General features: G+C 51.3%; 1 protein-coding gene across 1 annotated transcript in view; it reads right to left on the bottom strand.

Moving 5' to 3' along the window:
• Positions 1-794: 794 nt before the first annotated feature.
• The window catches only part of BFSP1 (beaded filament structural protein 1), a 35,045-nt gene continuing 11,889 nt past the window's right edge, over positions 795-23,950 (bottom strand). The window contains exons 3-8 of the mRNA XM_057702840.1: positions 20,304-20,399; positions 17,367-17,459; positions 13,605-13,712; positions 6,054-6,274; positions 3,901-3,986; positions 795-2,162 (exon numbers count right to left, since the gene is read on the bottom strand). Coding sequence (XP_057558823.1) covers positions 952-2,162; positions 3,901-3,986; positions 6,054-6,274; positions 13,605-13,712; positions 17,367-17,459; positions 20,304-20,399 — 1,815 coding nt within the window. The 3' untranslated portion in view covers positions 795-951. The remainder of the gene's footprint in view (positions 2,163-3,900; positions 3,987-6,053; positions 6,275-13,604; positions 13,713-17,366; positions 17,460-20,303; positions 20,400-23,950) is intronic.

Here is a 23,950-nt window from a genome sequence, read left to right on the forward strand (position 1 = left end):
CGACGTGGTGACACTTGACTTTGCTTTCTGAAACCTGACCCAGAATTGCAATCTCTGAATGGGAAACTCTAAGTAACAGACAAAAGGACATTTGGTACATATGCTGTGGCAGGTGGCACTGGTGCCCTGCTTCTGTCCCTGTGACCCTTACCATTTCCATGTATTTCCATGCCTGACATCTGCACCTGTTGAGGGCTTTCCTGGTCCGCAAAGTCCATGCCCTGGGAACAGACCCCGCTTCTGGCTGGCCAGAGTTGGCAGGTCAATACTCCAGCTCCCTCACCCTTGGGCCGGGTAAGTCTGAAGCGCGTGTCCCATCTCCCAGAGCCCCCAGGAGTGGGGGCCGAGTGCCAGACGCCCACAGAGCTGACCCATCTGGTAACACATCTCCTTGCTGTCTCTGCCTACGTCTCCCGTCCTCCTCGTGCTTCCTGAGATCACATCCCCCAGAAACTACACCACATCCCCCCAAAACTACTGCTTGCTGTGCGAGCGGCTTCTGGGGGATCCCAAACCATGACAGACACCTTTAATCAATTTACTTCTAACAAAACACTCCTCCCGTGATCAAGTGTTATGCTTGAAATGCGGTGAAAACCAGCCAATCCATCATTTAACACGTGTGTGTCTGAAATCCGGACTCTGAGCCTCTAACAAGGTTCTCAATGACCCATGTGAAAGGCCTGTCTCTCTCCTAAACGAGCACGGCTCAGTGCCTGTTAACAGAGCACCAGTCCTGCACGAGGCTGACCCACCTACAAGCCCAAGGCCCCCTGTTAATTAGACAAAGACCATGCAAGCAAAGAAAACGCTTTAATTAAGGCTTCACCGGCAAGCCAGACGGGCCAGCTATGGTCTAATCCAAACAAGAACCCTCACTCTCATATGGTTTGTCCTAAAATATGCAAGCGCTTCCCTACAGTGGCCCTGAGGCATGTCCTCCCCGAGAGCCTAGACGTTAGAGGAGCCCTTCTCCCCCAGCTTCTTGTTTGCTTTCGTCTTTTCTATCATGGTCTCCACGATGACTGCGGTCTCTTCGTACGTCTGGATGCTATCAGTGGAAAACTTCTCAATGGATTCCATCACCTCCACCTTCTCATAGGCCAGCGTCCTAGGAGGGCTTCTGGCCGGCAGGCTGGTGCTCCGAGCCCCAGGCCCTTCGGACCCACCCTGAGTGACCTGAGGCCCTTGAGACTGGGGTGTAGACGGTCCCTCTGGACGAGGCGTGACCAGGGGACAGGGCCCCCTGGCCCCCTCCTCCTCCTTCGGGCCATCCTGTTTCCCCCGGGGGCCCTTTGGTTCTTCAGCTTTCATCTCACCCCCTTTGTCTGCAGCTTGCGGGGTGGCAGGGTGTCCATCTTCTTTCTCTTGGGGAGGCCCCTCTCCGTCCTCCACACCGTCTTCTTTCCCCTGGGGAGGTCCCTGTCCATCCTCCACACCATCCTCTTTCCCCTGGGGAGGCCCCTCTCCGTCCTCCACACCATCTTCTTTCCCCTGGGGAGGCCCCTGTCCATCCTCCACACCATCCTCTTTCCCCTGGGGAGGCCCCTCTCCGTCCTCCACACCATCCTCTTTCCCCTGGGGAGGCCCCTGTCCGTCCTCCACACCATCTTCTTTCCCCTGGGGAGGCCCCTGTCCGTCCTCCAGAGGGGGCTCGGGCTGCTGGGGAGAGGGCTCCACGCGGCTGTCGGGACACACAGAGTCGTCCCCCTTGGAAACCACCACGCCCCCTTTGGCCGGGACGGAAAAGGAGCAGAAGCCTGGGTCCACGAAATTGGCATCCCCAGAGACCAACACGTAGCGCCCCTTGGTGTACAGATCAGCGGGGGGCTCGGGTTCTTTGGGGCCTTTCACCCTCTCCTTGACCATCTTGCCTAGTTTTTCAAAGGCTTTGCTTATCTTCCCTCCATCTGGGACATCCTCTGGAGCCCCCTCCAGGGTCGGGGGACTTGCTCCATCCCCTGATTCAAGCTTAGATTCACCCTCTTCCTTAGGTACCACCCGCCCCAGCTTTGGGTCTTCAGGACCTCTCAGCGGTGCCTCTTCCAAACTTTCATCTGCTTTATCTTTTGCTATAATCTCCTTTTTCCTTGGAATATTCTTGGGGAGGCCTTTTTGTCTTGGTTTTGCTGCTGTTATATCCTGCACAGCCCTGGTGAGATCTTTTTTAAAAAACAAAACAAACAAACAAAAAAAATAGGCAATGAGTCAAGTATGATCACCAATGAAAGAGGAAGAAAATATACTTGTTGAAAAATATGCTAATTACCCTGGAGCCTCTTGCCCAGCACTGGGGTGGGGTTTACTATATATGATCAGAAGCAGCAGGGAAAGATCCCTGGGTCTGAAGCGTCCATGGCCTACATTGAGGACCCAGCTCTGCCAGCCACTACGTGACTTAGGACAAGTCACTCAGCCCCTCTGGGCTTGCACAGGGGAGGGAGGCGCCCACAGTTCCCATCACACTGAGTACAACCTACTGAGATCTGTGATTCTCCTGCAATAACGCTCTGTGGGAGCAGGGCTCCCATCCCTACCCAGCCCCCCAGCCCCGCGAGTGCACAGGGGATGCTTGGATCTACAGAGCACTCTCGCCTCAGGCTTCCCCAAAGGAGACGCAGAGGCACCCGGGCCTCCGACGCATTCGGAATGGCCTCGGGTGTGGGGAGTAGCTCGCTCATTCTGCTCGCATCCCAGGCCAACACACACGGCCACCCCCTGCTCAGCAACAAGAGGAAGTGATGCTCTTAAACTCAGAACAGGGATCCCCTGTGCCCAAGACCATGTTCATTTCTTCAGACCAGCTAAGAGGCAAAAACGGAAAGTTTAACACAAAATCTCACCCTGCCTCCTCCAGGAGGCTTTCCAGCTTTACTCACACAGTAGTTTTTCAACTTTTTCACCCCAAAGATCTTCTCCAGCCCCTCCCCCCCCTTTGTTAACCAGAGGACTCGGGTGCACAGAGCAAGGGCCTCCTGTGGGGCTGACCTCAGTGACAGAGCCAAGTGAGCAGGTCGTGAAGCCATTTGGGGGGGGAGGGACACGTCAAAGCAGGAGGCTGGGAGCAGGTGTGGAGAAGGGGTGCTTGCAGGACCAGCTGCCGAATTTCAGGGCCTACTGTTCAAAACTGTGACGAACATCCAGACAGCGACAGCACAGCATCAAGCCCAGTGCCCTGCACACAGTCACCCGTCCCAGAAGCCAGCCCTGGGTGTCTGGGGACCCCTGCCCCTGGCAGCAACGTTCTGGCTGTGGGACCCTATCTCCGCAAAGCCCTCTAAGCTTTCTGAGATCCGTGGATTTGAAGGCACTAGAAGAACAGGCTTCTCTTCTCCCAGGCACTGTTCTGTTCCTTCAGGACTGGGGAGACCGCTGTGAGCTGACATCTCACAGGTGCAGGAAAGCATCCCCGAAGGACCAAATGTTGAAGGCGAAAGCCATGCTTGCCCACCAAGCTATTTCTGCTCAGTTTTGAGAGGAAGAGAAAAACGAACAAAAATTGAGCATCTACTCTGCTCCTGACACTAGATGAAGCACCTTGCATAAAACAGTTCATTTAATGGGGGGGGCGGGGCGCACAGGCACAATTTGATATTCACTTCTTGCCAAAGTAAATGTTGAATTGTATTTTTTCTCCCCAATAAAATGCCTCGCATTCACGGATGGCGTTTCCAAGGTGGCCTATCCCCCAGTCTGATTTTCTCCTTGTAAACTTTTGACTCAGTCACTCAGCACCTGTTGGAGTACATCAGTGAGGGAGAGAAGGGACCTCACATAAAAGCGCTGAATTTCCAGATGGACGGTAAGGGAGCATGAATGCTAAGTTCGGGGAGAAAGCCGCTTGATTTTTTCCATTTTTCCCAGGACAGAAAGTAGCAGAAGCCCGGGTTGGAGACTCACCTTTCCCGCTGTGTCGAGGGCTGAGCGAGGCTCTGTGGGTCGCGGTGTACAGAGTGATCGGAGTTTCAATGAAGGCGGAGCTCAGCCTGGCAGAAAGAACCAGAAAGAGGGTGGTCTCCAGCTTCAATCCATTGAGCCAAACAGTTGGGGGGGCGGCAAGAGGGATGCTCTAATGTCCCCCCAAAATGAAAAAGGCTTTCTCTAGATCCAGCTGTGCATGAACCACAAACACATCTATGCGCTAGATGAGGATGGAAAGGAATAGTCAGCTCTCTGAGCTCGTCATAACCTGTGAAGCACACATAAAAAAACTGTAAGGTAGAAATCGTTGATAATCTAAAAATGCCATTTCTCTGTTGAACAGGGGTTTCTTTTGTTTGGGAGTTTTCTTTAAATAAGAGAATGGCCAGCCTAGGCTGAAGTATTTAAGGCAACCAGGGTATAATATCTCCAACTTGTTTTTTTTAATGCTATATATAATCAGAGAGAGCAGAAAGATAAAGCAATTGAGACAAAACATAAATAGCTGGTGAATCTAAGAGGATTCAAAATGTTCTTGTGCTGTGCCTGCAATAGTTCTATCAACTTGAAATTATATCAAAATTGAGGTATATAAACCAACAAAATGGGCATCCAGTTACCTTTTGATGAAGCCCTGCCTCCAAAACAAAACTTTTCACAAGGATGTTTAAATACCAGTTCAAGACTTACTTTTGTATATGTGTGCATAAAACATTCTGTGTGACATAAAGGTAATTTTAGAGTTCAGCACAATACGTTGACCAGAGCTAGAGAAAACAAAAGAAAGTCTTGCATTTCCTACTATACATTAGAGCACTCACAATCAACACAGAGCCCCAGAGAGATGGAAGGAAGTTCTCCTATGGGGAACGCCTGGGTGCTTCTCTTTTAACTCAATCTAAACCCAAAAAATCAGCAAGACTGAATTGAAGAATCTCAAGTTAATAGAGAATCAGAGTTCGTATATGAAGGGGCTGGCCGCAATCCATTCTCTGAATATCTACGGATACAGATACAGACATTGATGTAGCCACAGATGTAGGTATAGGTGTGACTATAAATAATGGAGACATAGCTATAGGTGTGCCTGTACGTGAAGATGATGTAGATACACATGACTCAGGTATAGATGAGTTATAGGTGTAGCTGTAGGTTAGGTGATGAAGATGTAGGTGTAACTATAGATAATGTAGATATGGGTGTATGTGTAGATGACACAGGTGTAAATGATGTAGATGTAGCTATAGATAATGTAGATGTAGGTGTAGGTGGAGAAACAGATGTAGGTGATGTAGATATAAATGTAGGTGATATAGAGGTAGGTGTAGGTGTAGATGAAGATGGTGTACGTGTAGATGAAGATGATGTAGGTGTGGCTATAGATGATATAGATATGTACATGTAGTGCAGATGTACACACATATAGATGTAGTATAGGTGTAGGTATAGGTGTAGATGTAGGTAATATAGATGTATTATAGTACACCTAGAAAATGGAGAGTAGATGATGTAGGTGTAGCTGTGAATGGTGATGAGACAGAGACAGAGATCTACTTGCCAGTGGAGCTCCAGTCATAGTTCCATTATGTGGAGGAGACCAGACAGCCTATCAACAGCCACGTTACTGGCCCAGCCAGGTGGTCAGAGTCACCACGGTAGCAGCAGTAATAACACCAACACCTCTGAGCACTGGTCGAGCTCCAGGTACTGTGCAGGCCCCTCACCTGCAGCATCTCAATAACCATGCCTGATCCTCCTCTCTAAGACATTCGTGTCCCCAGAGGCCTGTGGCCCCTTCTCCGTGGGGCCTTTCTGATCCTTCTGCTTGACGTTGAAACACCCTCCCCCCTACCCCGGTCACCCCCACCGCCTCTCCCCCACTCCTTGCTACAATTCGCTGCAAAGCACACATCACAGGCCAGAGGCCCTCCGCTACAAACCCACTCATCCTGTCTCCCCGACTAGTATTCAAGCTCCGTGAGGTCACGGATTTAGGGGTTCCCTTCCCGACCACATCCCCACTGCCTAGAACGGGCACACAGGAGACACTCAGCAAAGATTTGTGGAACAAGAAAGTGGCCGGCCAGAGAGGCCAGCAGTGTGCCCATGGGCTCTGCCCACCCCGACCCCACCTGTTGCCTTCGTTCTCGATGATCCGGTGATACCGGTCCAGCTCATTCCTCAGGGTCTGCTGGGCGACCACCAGCTGCCGGCAGTCGTAGGACGACCTCTCCAGGCTCCTCTCTGCCTCCTCAATCTCCTTCCTCAGGGTGTCGATCTGCTCGTTATAGAGCTGAATCTCATCATCGTAACATTCGTGGGCGTCTTTGATGGCTTGTTCTAGGGCCGCTGTCTGTGGGCAAAGACACAGCTGGAAGGAAACCCAGCCCGCCCCCTCCCTTAAGACACAGACCAGCCGGGGACACCCCGGAGGTGGCATATCCAGTTTTATTTGTTCTGTTGGTTTGTTTCTCTGTCGGCAGAGAATCCTTAAGCCATGGAGGGGTGTGGGAACTGAATCCCTTCTCCTTACACTTGCATCTTCACCCTCGGAAATCAGCCCTTAACGGAGCCCCCACCCCGCAAATGCAGTGGGAAGGTGACAAACCCAGAAAATAAAGACAAAACTGCTGACAATGGAATAAAATGTACGACTCAGCGTACATTCTTCATACTTTACTGAGTTCGCGTAAATGTGACAGCCGAAAAATCAGTAGAAAGAAGAACAAGTACTAAATAGATAAGATGCTATTTTTAATGAAATAACTGGGGGAGGAGTTTCCTTGATCTTATTCAATCACTACGGCACTTTAATTTTCTCCTGATTTCTGATCGGTAGAGTTACATATACGTTTTGGTAGCTAAAACGTGTGTCTGTGTCTCTGTGTGTGTGTGTGTGTGCACGCGCGCACATGCGTGCGTGTGTTGTTTGTCCGTGCTCACACTTGTGTACAAACAGAATAACTTCAGGGAAACACTCTCTACATATCAGTGCAGGACAAGTCAAAATTAAGGTAGGAAAATAGAAAGAGGTGGCCTCATATTCACTGTAAGAGCTGTGACGACCCACAAAGAGCCACAGCTTTACGAGCTTAGTGTAATCTAACTTTCCGAAAGAGAAAAGACCTAACATGCACGGCCGGTCCTCAGAAACAAAATAAAACAAGCAAACCAAACCCACTTCTCCTGGAAGAGCACTTCTCAAACTTCAACGTGTGCCCGAACCCCCCCACCCCTCCCCCCCCCCAAGGATGCTGTTAAGCTCAGAGTCTGACTCAGCAGGTCCAGTGGGGCCAGAGGGGCTGCATTGCCAAGCAGCTCCCATGGCTCTGGTCTCCGGGCCACACTTTCTGAGTCACAGGGGACTAGACGGGTGTCTGAATCCAACTTAATGTATGTCCATCCCAAGACGCCTCACACGTGCAGCTAGACGAGCACACTGGACAACGTGGAGCGTGATTACTCCTGCGACAACCTGATTCCTCCCTTTACGTACAGGTGGGGCTGTGGAACAGGGACGGCCCTCGTGAGGACATCGGCAGACGCAGCTGACAGAGGTTGTCAGGAATGGACCTATTGCATCAGGAAGGGAGGAAGGCAGCGGGGGAGGGAGGCAAGGAAGTAGAGAGGGGGAAAGGGAGGGACAGGTACATGCACTAGACACTCTGGGAAGCCGTCCCCCAGCCCACGTCGTCCCTGTGTCTGAGGACTGTCCCATCTCACACGTAGCATGAGTTCGGGCACCAGTGTGACCCCACTTCCCTGACCAGAGCCACAGAACCTGGACTCGGGCTGGCCTGTCACATGCTGCCTCCCCAGAGCACCTGGGAAGGGATCTCAGAAATAGCAGTGACTTAGTGGCAGGTCCTAGACTCACCGGGACACGTAAGCCCGGGATCTGAGGCCACCCCCCTAGAGCAGCAATCTTTCATAAAGTGCATGGAGAAGCTGAGAAAGTCAGTTCTTCAGAAAGACAGAGAAATGAAGCAAAAGGCAAAGGCAACAGAGATGAGCCAGCAAATCAGAGAAAAGAGGGAACGGGGGAGACGAGAAGAGAGAGCAGCTCCCGCCGCCCGCCCTGCTCCCAACCGTCAACAGCCCCTCTACATCCTGCTCCTTTGCAGGGAATATCTTTACAGTCAAGAAAGCTAGAGACACCACCTTGACCAGGTGACCCAAGTCGCACGTAGAAAGACACAGGCACACGGAGCTCCTGGTGAGAAGCACCGAGGACACATCACTTCTGTTGTGTTCCTGCTGCAAATGCATTGCCTCAGCTGGGCCCCAAGAAAGCATCAGGGAAGCCCAGAAGGAGGGACATCTTACAGGAGGACTGGCCATCAAGGTCATGAGAAACAGAGACGGGCAGGAACTGTCCCAGATTGGAGGAGGCTGAGGAGACAGGACACCGGAATGCAAGCGGGATCCTGGACCAGGAACCGCGTGAGCGGGATAACGGGTGAGGTTTTAGGCAAGTCTGTTACCAGGATGGCGTGCTCGTCAGTGTCCTGGTCCCAACCTCGGTGCTGTGCTATTCAGAGGCTGACTTTGGGGGAACTAGGTGGAGAGTACGGGAAACCTCTGGGCTATTTTTGCAGCTTCTTAGAAGTCTAAAATTATTTCAAAATAAACCAAGCGAGTTTGACCAGGTTTCTGTTCCTCATTAAAGATGATCTCCATTCAAATAGTCCCCTGGAATGTCAAATACCGAGGCATAGCCTCTGACTTCTGGTGTGGCAACATGCTCTTACCCACACTGGAGTTTACACACTCTAGGAAATGCTTCCATGAAGGAAGAAGCTCAAAGGACCCCTCTGAGGCTCGAATCTGAGACAAGAAGCCATCGGGAGTGGATGAATCCCCACTGCTATGTTTCCACAGAGCAGCCCTGAGAACAAAGCCTGCGGGTCACAGGCTGGCATGGCTCGGGTCCAGCGATCCCAGTATCAACCGGGTAGCAGGAGGGCGTGAAAGCTGAACACAGGTGCCTTTCATCAAAGCTTAGCTTTCTCCCACTGAACAGGAAAGGGCCCACAGCACCCAGATGTTATAGCTCAATAATTTAAACCATTCATCAGAAGGCGGGGTGTTCTGGAAAACCAATAAAAACCCACTTTCAGCAGCTCAGAGGGGGCTAAGGTGATGTTGCTGATGGGAGTGACCTCAACACGGGCTTCAGACGCCATCCAGCCCCAGCCTGACTGTGGAAGAAAGAGATCCTCCTTCCAGGAGCAACAGTCCAGAGAAGGAGGCAGCTCAGTCACAGGGACAAGCCCAGGGCATCACAGAGCCCACAGAGAGACCCAGGGTGCGGGGGACATCACAGAAGGCTTCCAGGAGGAGGTGGGGGCCAGTCCTGGTACTGCAGAAGCAAAGCAACTCACAGAGAGAAAACTGAAGAGCAGAGGCTCTGGTGCCAGGTTCCACAGGAGGGATCCAGAGAAGAGAGGGGAAGAGAGCAGCCCACAGACGGGGGCGCCTCAAGGCAGCCTGAACTTTATCCTGAGCCAGGGGACTGTGTATTTAGATCCGACTGACACACGTCTCCCCACTGGGCTGTGGGCGGCCAGGGCAGGAGCCAGGCCAGGTCCGTGTTCCCCGGACCTCGCATGGGGCTTGCCAGAAACAGTTGAAAGGTAAGTGTTCCAGCACAGCTTCGGGGCTTGCCTCTGCACGGCATGGTCCTCAGGGACCCGGGCCAGTGCCTCACAGTGAGCCCGTCTGGAGGGGTGACCTCCTGCCTCGGTCCCCTTAGGCCCCCAGACTCCTTTGGGTCGAAGGTCATTTCAAAAAGGGAAAAGAAATCCTGTCCCTCACGGATTACATGCTGTCTTACCAAAACCTACCACCAGGTGGTGCTAAGGGACTTTAATGAGAAACGACACCTGGGAGGGGCACACTTTCCCAATACTCTGACTTTTTTCACTTTCCTGTCACAGAAATGCTCAGCCGGTGAAACTTGGAGAACCAGAATGCCTGTCCTTTCTCATCCACCTGGAAGAAGTGCCATCCCCAGGGGTCTCGAGTGTGGTCCACATTCAGCTCCAATTGTGGGCGCTGTTCCAGGCAACCTGTGGACCAATGTTCTCAAACGCAAGCCTGCGGTGCCACCTGGAGGGCTTGTTAAACAAGACGCTGGACCCGCCCCGGACCTGGTTCCTTGGTTTGGGATGGGCCTGTGAACGAGCATGTCTGACAAGTCCCAGGTGATGATGCTGCTGCAGGTTTGGGGACCTCTCCCTGAGGACCCTGCAACGGAGGGTTCTGGAAGCATCAGGTGCCCTAACCATAGGCAGAACCAGCTATTGCAGTCCTGCCAGCTGGAACCCTCGGGTCGCAAGGAGCTCCCCTTCCCCAGTCCCCCCACATCCCCAGCCGCAGCACTGGCCCTGCTGAGGGGCTAGGCTGACAAGTCTCCCCTGCAACGCTCAGCTCAGCTACTCCACTGCGAAGTCACAACAACCTTTTAAAATCAGCAAAAAGCCAGCAGGGAATATCTCGTGAATAAGGCTGTGGAGCCGGTAACTCGGGTGGCCCAGATGTAGGACATTCTGGCCCAAGGTGGGACCCACCTTTACGTCAGCGTTCTCAAATCGTGGTTCCCGGACCAGCAGTAGCGTCTGGAATTTAGAAACGCGAATTCCCGGGCCACACCCCAGACCCACTGAGGCAGAAACTCTCAGGTGGGTCCTGCCATGTGCGTGTTTGAATTCAAGCTCATGAGGCAGACTTTTGTCCCCATGACTTTCGCCCCTTAGCTGTCTGCCCGTGAATATGTTGTTACCCGGCAAAGGGAATTTGCAGATGTAACCAAGGTTCTTCACCCACTGACTTTAAAAAACAGGTATATGATTCTAACTTATTCCTAATCACGAGCCTCTAAGAGCAGAAGTCAGAGAGATTAGATGCACGAGAAAGACTCCATGCACCACTGCTGTCCTTGAAGATGGAGAGTCCACATGCCAAGGGAGGTGGGCAGCCTCCAGAGTAACTCCTGCAAAGAAACAGGGTCTCTGGTCCTAGCGGCACATGGAACGGAATTCTGCCAACGACAGGAATGGAACAGGAAGCAGATTCTCCCCCAAGAACCTCCAGCGGGGGACCCAGGCCTGCCAACACCTGTAGTTCATGGTGTGAGCCCCAGAGCAGAGAAACCCGCCAAACCTGCCCGACTTCTAACCTGCAGAACCACAAGATCACAAAGAAGTGCTGTTTTAGGCCCCTGCTTTTGTGGAAACTTATTATGGCCACAAGGGAAAACCAATGCACCTCATGTTTCATCAGACCCACTGCTAGGTTTTAATTATTATAGGCACATATATTTTTATACAGGAAATGTTTGGGCAATATTTTGATAACTAATTCAGCAGATAATATTTTGTTTCAATATAATTGGTTTTCTTTTAATTCCATGTATTTTATTTTAATATTTTTTTGAGAAAGGGTCCAGGGGCTTCACCAGACTGCTGGGCAGGGGCCGGGGTGGGGGGAGAGGTTGGAACAGAAGAGACGGTGAAGCCCCCCTCCCCCCCAGTTAGAGAGACGGCGACCTCAGAGTTAGATGAGTCGGTCTTTCTGCAGCACTACTAGTGGGGACAGGTGGCCAAGCAGAGAGTTTTATCTCTGAAATTCTCAGAAACTAGGCTAATCCTTTATGAAACGTCCTACTTTTAGAGTCAATAAATGCACGTGTCCATAGAGAGAGAAGCATTTTTGTCGCCCAGGAACCGGACTTCACCACATGGGCTGGGCTCTCTCATCTTTCTCAGTCTCTCAGGCAGAGGTTTTCAACCTCATCACCGTGGCCACGGGAAAAGCCACATTTTATATCACAAACCACACATCATACAAAGATATACATATGTGTGTAGATTTGGACAAATCTATATACTTAAACACACATCCAGATATATTTAAAACAAAAGTTTCACAAAACAAACCCTACCTCGACACGCCATGCACCCTCTCACTTCCTCTTCTGTCTTAGTCTAGTGCTGTCAATTTCTGCTTTTCTCAAAGCAGTCAACTCTGCTGAGTTCATTTCAAATACGACCCAATAATGAGTTGTAACTGGTGGTTTGGAAAACACTGGTCTCCAGAACCAAGACTGGGCTTGCGTCCTCTTCTCCAAACTCTCATTCACACATATACACAAACACACACGTATGCAAATGCACGTGCACACATGCACACATCACACACGTGTACGCACACACATACACACATTTCACACACACACACTTACACACTTACATACACACATTTTACACACACACACACATTTTACACACAGTTGCATACACACATACACACATTTTACACACATACACTTACACACACTTACATACACACATTTTACACACACATACACACAGTTATACACACATTTTACACACGTGCACATACACACACTTACACACATTTTACACACGTGTACATACACTTACATACACACTTACGCACATTTTACACACACATTTACACACACATACACACACTTACATACACACATTTTACACACACACACACCCTCCCTCCATCCTCTCAGGGCCTCAGGGGAAACCACACACTTACTACCAAGTCACCAAAATGGCACATCTGGGCCCCAAGCCATGGTTCGTCCCAAGAGCAGGACGAGTTTTAAGGGCAGGACTTGCTCTCCCGAGCTGGGGTCTCTGCCTCAGGGGATCGCCCCCAGGCCTCCCGTTTGCTTTCCGCCACCCCCCAAGTTGCTGCACAGGGAGGGGCCGGGTGGTGCATGGGGCAGGAGTCAGGGTTCTGGACTCAGGTCCCGAGATCTGGAGGATCCTGAGTGCCCACCAAAAGCACCACGTCTCATGTGGCTTCAACAGGGTTTGACCTTGTCGGCATTGGTGGGAAACAGACAGAGTAACATGCAACCTTTAATGGTCTAGGTTTTCTAGAGGGGCGGATTTTTTAAATTTTTGTTCTGCTGTCCCTTACGTGTACTTGTCAAACCAAATGTCAGTTTACTTTTGGATTTGGGAAATGTGGTTACACAGCGTAAGAAGCGTATTCTAACCCAATGTCCCCATCAGAGTGGCCCGGTGTACGGTAACGAGAGAAAGAACACTGGAGGAATCACAGGGGTGGGGGGGTGACCACAGAGGAAGGCCACCGACACAGGACTGAGCTTTTCTGGTGAGTTTAGTTTGCAAACTAAGCTTCATTAAGAAAAGAAAGGGCGTGGGGGTGGAAATGAGATGTTTCCTGTAACAAATTCTGAAGCAGGAGCAAATCTCGACAGGGCTGCCGTCAAACTCCACAGGAGAGAGTTTGGGTCATGAGAAGAGAAACAGGAAGCACAGATTCGAATGAGTATAGGAAAAAAACCCCAACACACGTTCATTTCTTCTTCTTTTTAAAAACAAGGTTAAATTGGGCAAAACAGATCAGTTATGCAGAAGTGGGGATAACTTACCCTCGGTGGGGGAGGAGTGGCAACTCAAAAGGGGCCTGCGGGACCCACTGTCCCCATTGGCCCAGGGCTTTTCCAGTCTGGGCAGGAAGGCCAGCGTCCTGGGAAGCAGACAGCTGGTCACCCCACTGGGGATGCTGTTTGTGGCTCTGAGGGCTGGGCACACGGGTGTGTTGAGTTTGTGCACGTCTCTGCAGGCACATGACACCTGAGTAAAGGAGCAGACAGGAGGGTGCGGGCGTACCTGGGCCTGCAGCTCGGCTCTCTGGGCCTGCAGGAGGCAGAGCACCTCTCGGCCGTCCTCCAGCTGGCTCTGCAGGGCAGCCGCCTCCCGTTCCGTCAGGAGCTTCTCCTGCACGAAGAAGTCAGACTCAGCACCCACACACTCGACATGCAAGAAAATGCACGGAGGAGAGGGGCCTCTTGTTTTCTGTACGTTTACATCCCCACAAGGTCACAGGCTGAGGCCCTAACCCCCAGTGGGTGGCATCTGGGGTGGGGCCTTTGGCAGGAGGGTCGGTTTAGACGAGGTCATGAGGGTGGGACCCCCATGATGGGATCAGTGTCCTCATGAGAAGAGGAGGAGATACCGGGGCCCCCCTCCTCCGTGCTGACACCCAGGAAAGGCCATGTGAGGACAGGGAGAGGGTGGGTCTACCAGCCAGGACGGGGTTCTCCCCAGGGACTGAGTCTGCTGGCCCCTTGACCTTGGAGTTCCAGCCTCCAGAACTGTGAGCAGTAAACGTCTGTTGGTTGAGCTGCCTGGTCTGTGGTACTTGTCACAGTGGCCAACCTGCCTCAGGTGGGCCCACCACGGCCACTCACTGCCATTTCCCTTTGTGTTCTGGGTCTGAGCCGTGAGCCCGAGCCAGTGGCTGTGCTGAGCCAACCCCGTTGCACATGACGCGGAAGCCCGATCGGTGCTCCAGGAACATTCCAGAAGGAAGTCCTCCCTCAATCTCGCCACACTCTGCAGAGCAGCTGTCGGTTTCCCACCATCCTCTCCACGTTATTCAGAAACATCCAAACCGCTTCCCGAGAGCCTGGCCGCTCTAGAGCAGCGCCTTCTGACAGAGTCCCCCCTCCCCCCCCACCCCCACCCCCACCTGGCAGTTATAGCCACGGGCGTTCACAGCTGCACGCTGAAGGCACCCCTGCTCTGCAGCAGCCTGCAAAGTGGCTGGAGCAACGAGACACGGAGAAAGTGAGAGTGAGGGAGGAAGAGCGGGCCTGGGGCCAGAGCTGCCAAAGGATGTCCTCGATGGTGTGTTTATTCCTGAGTCTCTAGGTGGAGATGTTCATTCAGCCTCCCTGTGTGTCTCTCTCCCTGTGTCTCTCAGTCTGTTTCTCTCTCTGTCTCTGTCCCCCTCTGCTTCTCTGTGCCTCAACTCCCGTCTCCCTGCCTCAAAGATGCAGACAAGGGGATGGCTGGGAGCAGAGGGGACTCACGTCCTGGGTACCACTACATGGAGGATGTGCAAACATGCCAACCGAGACCTGCAGCCTCAGGATGGAGGCAGACACAGTGCCAATCCCTCACCACCTCCCACCAGGGCCCGGCCTGCTGGTCTGGCCCCGCCTCTCCTCACCAGCTCCTACTCATCCTACATCTTTCTCATGCCTGCCCACAGGTGCCCCCTGCAGTGCCTCGCGCACAGGAGACCCTCAGACACTAACCAAAGAGGAAGGAAGACAGCCCGCAGCTGTCAGCTGGAAGCTGGCACTAAACCCACCCCTCCCCACCCCTGTCCCCCGGCATGGTGCTCCCTCCTTATAAACTTACAGACGATGCCACCCCGATATCCATAGATGTCACTCTGGGATCCCAGGGGAACAAGACAGAAACAAGACCGGCTCTGCAACTGTGTCTGAGTTCAGGCTAAGAGACCATTGTGTAACCACAGAAATGACCACTAATTCGAGTGATGCTGCTTGGCTACAAAGCATGGCCTTAGCCTCACTGCTTTCCTCAGCCTCCGAGGTACAAACTAGGGGGATACTCAGCCATAAGACCAGCCCCCTCCTGGGAGCGCCCAGCCCCGTCCTGCAAGCGCCCAGCCCAACACAGGCCCCAATTACCATCCCTTGTCCCACAAATCACCCACACAGGCCCACCACACGCCCCCATCCACAGCATACACCCTCCCCTCCTTCCGGGAAAAATAAACCCATTTGATTTGACCACAGGGGTGGCCCCAGTGGCCCCTGGCTACAAGGCACTGACATTATGCTTTGTGGACACATTAACCCTGAGCTCCTAGGAAGCAACACTAATTATATGCTCGTGCAAACACGACTGGCATTTTCTAGGACAGTAACAAGAGTCAAAGGAGCAAACCTGAAAGCAACCACCTAGCTCGTATGTAGAATTTTAAAGCCAAGATTAATAAAGAATGCGATACTTTCTGAACCGCACATGAATCCCTGAGCATCTTGCTAAAATGCAGATTCTGACTCAGTGGGTCTGCTGGGGGTTGGGTTGCAGACTCCGTATTTCTCTCAAGCTCCCAGGCGATGCCGAGGGTCTCTGATGATCACTGATGCTATCAAACTGGGTCTAGATGTCTCTATATTCCTACAACTCAGAAGAACGGGGTTACCAGAAAATAGATGATGTGATTTTAAAAGTGTGCTCTGATGTAAAACACCTTTGAATTAAAGGGGAAAATGTCTGCAAAATAGAAATAAAGTGTCTGGAAAGAAATCTCTGACAAAGGAAATTATGCTTTAGGAGAAGCTATTTTTTAGGTCTTAGTGGCAACCCCAGTTCAGTTGGGGTCGGTGAACAATGTGGACAAAAATATCCCCGTCAAGGCCAAAAAAAGTAACTCCCCTGCCTCTTAGAGGTTATTTGGCAGGGTTCAAAAGTGTCTCTGAAAGCAAATTTGGGGATTTTTTACCTTTGATAGAAAAAATTAGGTTCAAACAAACACCAAGCAGTCAGCTACCCTAGTCCACTGGTTCTGCAGGGTGTGGGCCTGGGCAGACTTCTGTCCTAACCCTTGCAGAAAAACCCAGAATCTTATCAGTTGAACAGACCACAAAATGCTGTCCCACTGTAACACTCCTCTGGAGAAAGGACATATGACATTTTTGTTTTAATCTGCATCCTTTTTTATTTTTATACATATCATATCATGCATCACAAAATCCCATAAACCACATTAGGGAAAAAAATATGTCAATGATCTGTTGAACTGCTAGGGAGCTAAGTGAGGAAGGCATTTGGAGCATTATATTGGGAATGAAGTTTTACATCCAAATCCCAGTTTTTTAAAAAATCAGCTTCAATCATCTCCATCCTTTCCCAAGAGTTTTCATGCCCCAAACTTGCATAATCATTACCAGAGCCTGGCCTTGAAAATAGAGTCACTAAGTGTCTGAGGCTCTCTCTTCAAAATTATGGCCAAATTGATATGGGGAATAAGAAAACAAACAACCCAATAAAAAATAAGGGCAAAACACTTGGGTAGACAGCCCAACAAAGAAGATATACGAATGGCAAATAAGCACATGAAAAGATGCTCAACACCATTAAGCATGATGGGATGCAAGTTAAAAGCACAGCGAGAGACACAATGTACCTATTAGAGTAGCAAACAGTGAAACCAAAATAAGAACCCAACATACCCAGAGCTGCCAAGGAGGCAAAGCGACAGAAACTCCCATTTGTTGCCGGTGGGGATGCAGCAGTGCTACAGTGCTTGGGAAACAGTCTGGTGGTTTCTTATAAACTAAGCAAGGAAGGACAGCAGGTAGTCCTGAAGAGGAAATACCTAAGAAGATGGTCAAGGGCACGGTGTATGTACTCAGATGTCTAAATACTCGCGTTCACCATCCGAGTAAAAGAGCAGAAGACTAACTTCGAATGTGAACTCGCGGTGGGGGTGGGGCCCCGCACAGTCTGACCTGACGCCTCTCCCTGGGTCTCTGGGCACCAGCCCCCCGGGGCTGCATGACACATCCCTATGTGTGGCTTCCCCACCACCTGAGCCCCGGTTCTTACCTCCCTCATCCCACTGGTTATGGAGGCTGCTTGCGGGGTGGTCTGGATAATTTGCTGCAGGATGCTGACGTAGGTCTGAATCTCCAGGAGGTTCTGTCAGGGAAGATAAGCACTCTCATGAAAACTCGAGCTCCCCAAATTTTCCCTCCAGTACCAGGTGACCCATGGAATGAATGCTTTCACGTGTTCCACCGCCACAAACCACAGACAGACAGTGATGGGTGCGGAAGGCGCGCCAAGCCTCCTTTAATCTGCGGAAGAACACGGGGGCGGGACTTCCCTGGTGGTCCGATGGTCAAGAATCCTTCTTGCAATGCAGGGGACCCCAGCTGGATACCTAGTCAGGGAACTAAGATCCCACATGCCTCGAGGCAACTAAGCCCGTGCATCACAACTACTGAGCCTGCATGCCGCAACTAAGACCTGGCGCAGCCAAAAATAAATACGTTAAATAAATATTTAGAAAAAGAGAAAAGAAAAAGAACAGTGGGGCCAATGAATAAATCGAGGCTTGGTTCACGTCACTTGCCCTTTGGTCACGCGGATGCCTTGCCGCTATCTCCACAGAGCCCTGGATGCAGGGTTATCAGAGAAAAGCAGGGATGGGGGGACAAGGAGCCCCAGAGGGCACAAAGGACCTTGCTGCCAGCAGTACAGGCGGTGCTTCAGAGGACACGGGCTGTGGCCAGTCGGGCCTGGACTATCTCACTTACTAGCTGCATGTGGCCTGGGGCAAGCTAACCTCCTAAACTCCGGTTTTTCCACAAAGGAGGGATAACAACCTGGAGGCGGTGCCTGGTCCCTTTCACCAGCAGAGCACCTGTGCCCGCTCCGTGCGTGAGAGCAGACGACGTAGCACAGCTGCCCCCTCGCAGGCAACTGCCCTCGGCCACACAGTGGGCATCCTGCCAGGAGGCTACACAGCTGCCCCCAACCCACGTCCTCCCCCACCCGGACCAATGACTCCTGGCTCAGGACACAAAACCAACCCTCTTGCCTCGAGCTGGGACCAAGCTTGTGGTGTGCGTCTTGCTCCAAAGCCCCCATGCGGTCAGGCTGAGGCTGGACTCCAGCTCAGCCCCTTCCCCTGTCCATCCTGCCCCCCCCCAACCCCACCCCCACCAATGCAGCACCTCGGGCTCTGCAGACAGGGAACCTAAGACACGGTCTCCTGAGGCTATTGTTGGGATGCAGGGAGACACTGCAGGGAGGCTTCACAGTGTGAGCTCTCACCACTACTACTACTATTATTATTATTATTATTATTATTATTATTATTCTAAAAGGCCTTGAAGAATGCTCTGAGCTGCTTAGAGACTGCCCCAGGCACTATTCCCAGGACTCAGGTAGGGGGTGGAAATAGGCAGGGCAGGATGGAAAGCTGGAGGGACAAATGGGGGGGGGGAACATCCCTCCAGGGCAGAGCAGCCGGACCTCCTGTGGTGCTGCAGCAGGTACCCACGGAGGCAGGAAGGAACTCCGACTCTGGCCAAGCACTTGCCAAACTCCAGGTTGTACCGGGTGCTTCACCTATATTACCTCACGTCGCCTCCGTGTGGGTTTCCCCAGAAGCAGGCGCTTGTAGACTGAAAGTTGTGTCCTTCCCAAACTCACGTGCCGAAGGCCTAACAACCTCCAGCGGGATGGTATTTAGAGGTGAGGCCTTTGGGGCGTAATTAGATTTAGACGAGGGCATGAAGGGGGGGCCCCAGAGTGGGACCCGTGCCCTGATAAGAAAGGCACTCGCTCTCTCTATGCGTACAAATCGAGGAGAGGCCAGCTGAACACACGGCAAAAAGGCAGCCATCCGCACGCCGGGAAGAGAGCCCTCACGAGAACCAGACCCTGCCGGCACCCTGATCTGGGCGTTCCGGCCCCCAGAACTGAGAGGAATGAATTTCTGTTGCCCATAAGCCACGCCATCCGTGGTACTTTGCTATGGCAGCCCCAGCTGCGTAAGATACAGAGCCTGGGAGAGGAATCCGGGTGCAGACAGTTTGCTTGGGCAAAGACGCCGGGAAACAGGAGCAGTGGAGAGGGGAGGGGAGACACCTGTTATCAGCTGAGTTACCCCTGTGGGCACCAGTCCTAGCGGGGCCCTCTGGGGGCCGGTGCAGAGGAAGCTGGGGTGTCCACCAACTCCATCCGTCCCTGGCTGAGGCTGCTCCCTCCCGGGGCAACATCTCCTGTGAGGCAGAGCTGCCCGCCACTGCCTGGAGCACGTCCTGAGGCAGAGACGCAGATGCTGGAGTTGAAGGAAGGCCAGGCCCCCTGGGGAGGCCTGCCCTGAGGGAGGGTCACGGCCAGGCCCCCAGGTCTGCTATGCTCAGATAACAAGGCTGTGCAGGAAGGAGAGTCTGGTGTTCGCATTTTGAAGATGAAGAATCTCAGAGAGTTTAGGCTACTGGCTCTTAGTTACGCAGCTCCTGGATAAGACTTTTCCAGAACACCAAGCCCCCCCTCGCCCCGACATGAGGCCTGTGAGAAGCTGGTGGCGGTCGGGGCAGAGCACAGCAATATATGAGAGGAGGCCCCTGCAGGTCATGTGTTCCCTCAGAGGCAGCCCTAAAAATTACAGTTTTTGCATTTTCTCCATTTTCTGAGCTGAACCAGTCAACAGCCTGCAGCTTCATCAAGGCAGACCTGTGTGCAATCACTCTGTGGTCGTAACGTCCTGCACAGATATTGGCTCCCTTCATCCGCCCCCACACACACACCCCACCCCCACCTTCCCCCACCCCCCACACACACTCCCCCTACACCGCCACCGCCCCCTCTGCACATCTGACTCACTAGGCGCCTTCTAGCTACCAGCCCAGCCCCGCCTGGCTTGGGGCACCGTGCACAAGGCCGCCCACTCCAGCTGTCTCATTTTTCAGCCATGAGTGCCCTGGACTGGTTTTCTGGGGGGAAGGGCTGCAGAAGGGTCGTGGTTACCTTTTTGTACCTGTCCTTGGCCGCACTGATGTCGTCTTGCAGAAACTGGGCTTCGATCTGAAGGCGCAGGTTACGCAGCAGGGCTTCATCGGCCTCCTGCAACGAGTCACGCGTCCAACTCAGGGGCCGCTGGGGTGGGGGTGAGGGTGAGGGTGGGTGTGAAATCGGCCGGAGTCTTACTAAAATGCAGACTGTTGTGTGGTAGGTCTGGGAGGGCGGCTGAGATTCTGCATTTATAGCAAAGCACTGGGCTAGCCCATTGGACCTGGTCTAGAATACCAGTTCTCAGCTGGGAGTGATTTTGCCCCCAAGGGGACATGTTGGTACAATCTCAAGGCTTTTTTAATTGTCACCACTTGGGGGCGTGGGGTGTTACTACCGGCATCTGGTGGGTAAAGGCCACAGTTGCTGCTAAATATGCTACAAATCACAAGACACCTCCACACAACAAAGAATTCTCCAGTCCGAAATGTCAATAGCACCAGGATTGAGAAGCCTTGATCCAGCAAGATTAGGGAGAAAGAGTATATCTATGTACCAATAACCTTAAAATTTAAGTTACATCTATGTTTGTTCTATATCCTATCAGCAGTGAGCTGTTTCTAAGACTAAGAAACAGTTTTCCCTTAACACTGAAACCTTTATTTTAGAATGAAGCTAGACTAACACAACATTGTAAACCAACTATACTCCAATAAAAATTAAAAATAAATAAGATAGAACGATGCTAGAGCCCTCTCTTACACCATTCACAGAAATGAACTCTATATGAATTAAAGACTTAAATGATTTAATACCAAAACATAAAACTCCAAGAAGAAAACAGGAAAAAAGCTCCCTGACATGGGTGTTGGACATGACACCTAAAGCACAAGCAATGAAATCAACAATTAACAAGTGAGACGACATCAAACTCAAAAAAAGCCGTGCACAGCAAAAGAAACCATCAACGAAGTAAAAAGATAATCTATGGAATAGGAAACCTTAACGTTAATAGTTTTCTCCCAAAGACTGTTGACACTTACCTCGAGGTCATGTATCTTCAAGTACAAAATTCCTGTTTTAGCATGACTGCTGTGGTGAATAGCATTTCCTCCTTTAAAGCTGGAAATGACACTTGGGACAGAAGGTTGAATGTTCTCACCAAACTTTTCGATAATTCACCAGCTTTTATCTCATTGATCTTGTGTGGACCAACCAAATACATATGAAGACGTATTCATGCTCTTCATAAGATAGTACTGTGACGTCTGGAACTTACGTAAATGCTTCAACAATTCAGAGAGATGTGACAGGTCCAAGCTGCTTGCCCCTCTCCCAAGACACCTCTGCCATGCACACCTGCCAATACCTGAGGCCTTGCTGCGTGAATTTTTACTGACTTCCTAAAGACTTGTTGAAAAGCATGAAGAATATTAGCAATGGGCTCTCACTGACAAAGGTAGAAATGGGGTTTGCTAAAGTATTTAAGATACTCTCTACCCTTGCATAAACAGAGTTAAGACAGTCAAGGTATGTGGACAGGCCAAGATATTTTGAGACCGACGCCCTCCTGGTACTAATAGGGTTTAGGTTCCAGGGAGGTGCTAGGCTGCACTCGTAGGAAAGGCACTTGATTCCTTATAACCGTTCCTGTAAAAGCTCACTGACGTAGGCAGGTATGATTGTCTGAGGCTGACAGTGAGGATGCCAGAATCCTGACCCAACTGTATCACCTGCCTTGAATGAGCTTTTCATGCAATGTGTTGCCTTAGCACCTTAAACAGCAGAGATCTGGGACGTCATGGAGCCTGGAGAAGAGGCTGTATGAACCTTGGGGGCCTGCATCAGAATAAAGGCTTATTCAGTAAATATTCATTCGTGGGAATTTGCTCTGAAACTTCAGCAAGACTGTCGGGGATTGGATAACCCTCACCCAACTCAAACCTCTGAAACTATTTTCTCCACCCAAAAGAACTTCGGAGTTTATCTTAAAGGACTTAAGAGTTGTGCCAGATCAAATTGGTCAATTTGCAACCGTTAGCAATGTACCTTCACACATGCCTTTTGTGCAGGTTTATACAAGTAAAAAGTAAATAAGTTATTCTAATATCGCGTTGTCCAAGCCTCGGGCATAATTTTAAATTTCTTAGTAGCCCCGTCAGATAAAAGAAATGGGTGAAATTAATTTTAACAATATATTTTATTTCACCCAATATACCCCAAATCTTATTTTATCGTCATCAACATTTTAAAGCTATTGATGAGATATTTTACATCTTTTTTCCAGGCTAGGTCTTTGAGACCTGGTGTGTATTTTACACTCACAATATATCACATCAATTTGAACTCTCTGTTTTGATCACCCCCAGCCTCACGTGGCTAGTGGCCCGCACACTGGACATGGAAGGCCTAGAGGACTGATTTCAGGCACATGCACCATCTTGTCCTTCCTCAGTCTCTCCTGCTCCAGGGTGAACCCCCCAGCCCTTTCCGCCTCTAATTTCCAGTTACCGACTCCTTTCCCCTGGAGACTCTGAAATTCCTTCATGGGTACCAGGGATGCCAACAGGTGGGGAACCCTCAGACAGAGGGAGGGAAGGACCCCAAGACCCAGAGCTGGTTCCTCGCCTGTGGACCCTGCACTCTCCTGCCTGCTCTCCCCAAAGTGCTGCCCACTGCTCGGCCCTGGAGCTGGGCCTCCGATGCCCACAGAGAGAGACAACAGCACGTGGGGAGATCACGCCCTTTAAGAGACCCACACGTGGCCTAAAGTATTATTTTTAAATCAGAAGGAAAAGAATGAACCAAATTATAAAAAGGAATGCATATCTCCAGGTACAGGACTCTGAACTAAAATAATGTGAACTCCATCTATGGGTATTTTAGCTTCGGGGCTCATTCTTTTGATAAATGAGTTAATCAGTTGCTGACTTTTGATGAGCTCTGCCTTCAGGAGTTTACCATTCTGGGGGCTTAATGACGGGTCCTCAAATCCTATGTCACTGGGACGGTCACACAGAGCTCAAAGAAAACACAACGGTTTTGTTCCATTATTGGTGCCCTTGTGCAAATGCCCCAGGGAAGGTGGGAGGCCCCTTGGAGGTCCTGGTGAACCGCGTTCTGAAATACCCAGAATTATCCCATAAGCCTGGGGAAGCCCCTTCATGAAAGACATGGTGAAGGAAAGAAAGTCTTGGTGTCTTCCTGCAGTGGGAAAGGGCTGAGGAACCAGAAAGGTCCTGGGTAATTTACAGGCCCTGAGAAGGACAGAAACCAGGGCAGTCCCAGCAATCTAGGCAGCAGGGGTCCACGGCACTGCCCTCGGGATGACCCAGCTCCAAAGGCATTCACCTCTGCCCTCAGGAGTCACATCTCCGGGAGAGAGCTGCGACTGGCCCACGTGGTCACACCACCGTTGTCTTGCTGACAGTCCTACCAGGACCACACTGACGGGAAGGAAAATCAGCCCCATTCCCTTGAGGCCCAGTGGTTCCTTGCGGAAGTGATTCTCAACTCTGGGAATGGGACACTGCTGAGTGGGCGTGGCTAAATCTGGGGTGGAGGCTGTGCTGGGTGGAGACCTGAGCTACACCTTCACCTTCCGCACGTTTTTCTACCTGCCCCACTCTCAACCCCTTGAGACTGCTGAGGATGGGGTGGGGCAG

This window comes from Hippopotamus amphibius, chromosome 12 (genome assembly GCF_030028045.1).
Source record: "Hippopotamus amphibius kiboko isolate mHipAmp2 chromosome 12, mHipAmp2.hap2, whole genome shotgun sequence".
In the NCBI taxonomy this organism is placed as follows: Eukaryota; Metazoa; Chordata; class Mammalia; order Artiodactyla; family Hippopotamidae; genus Hippopotamus; species Hippopotamus amphibius.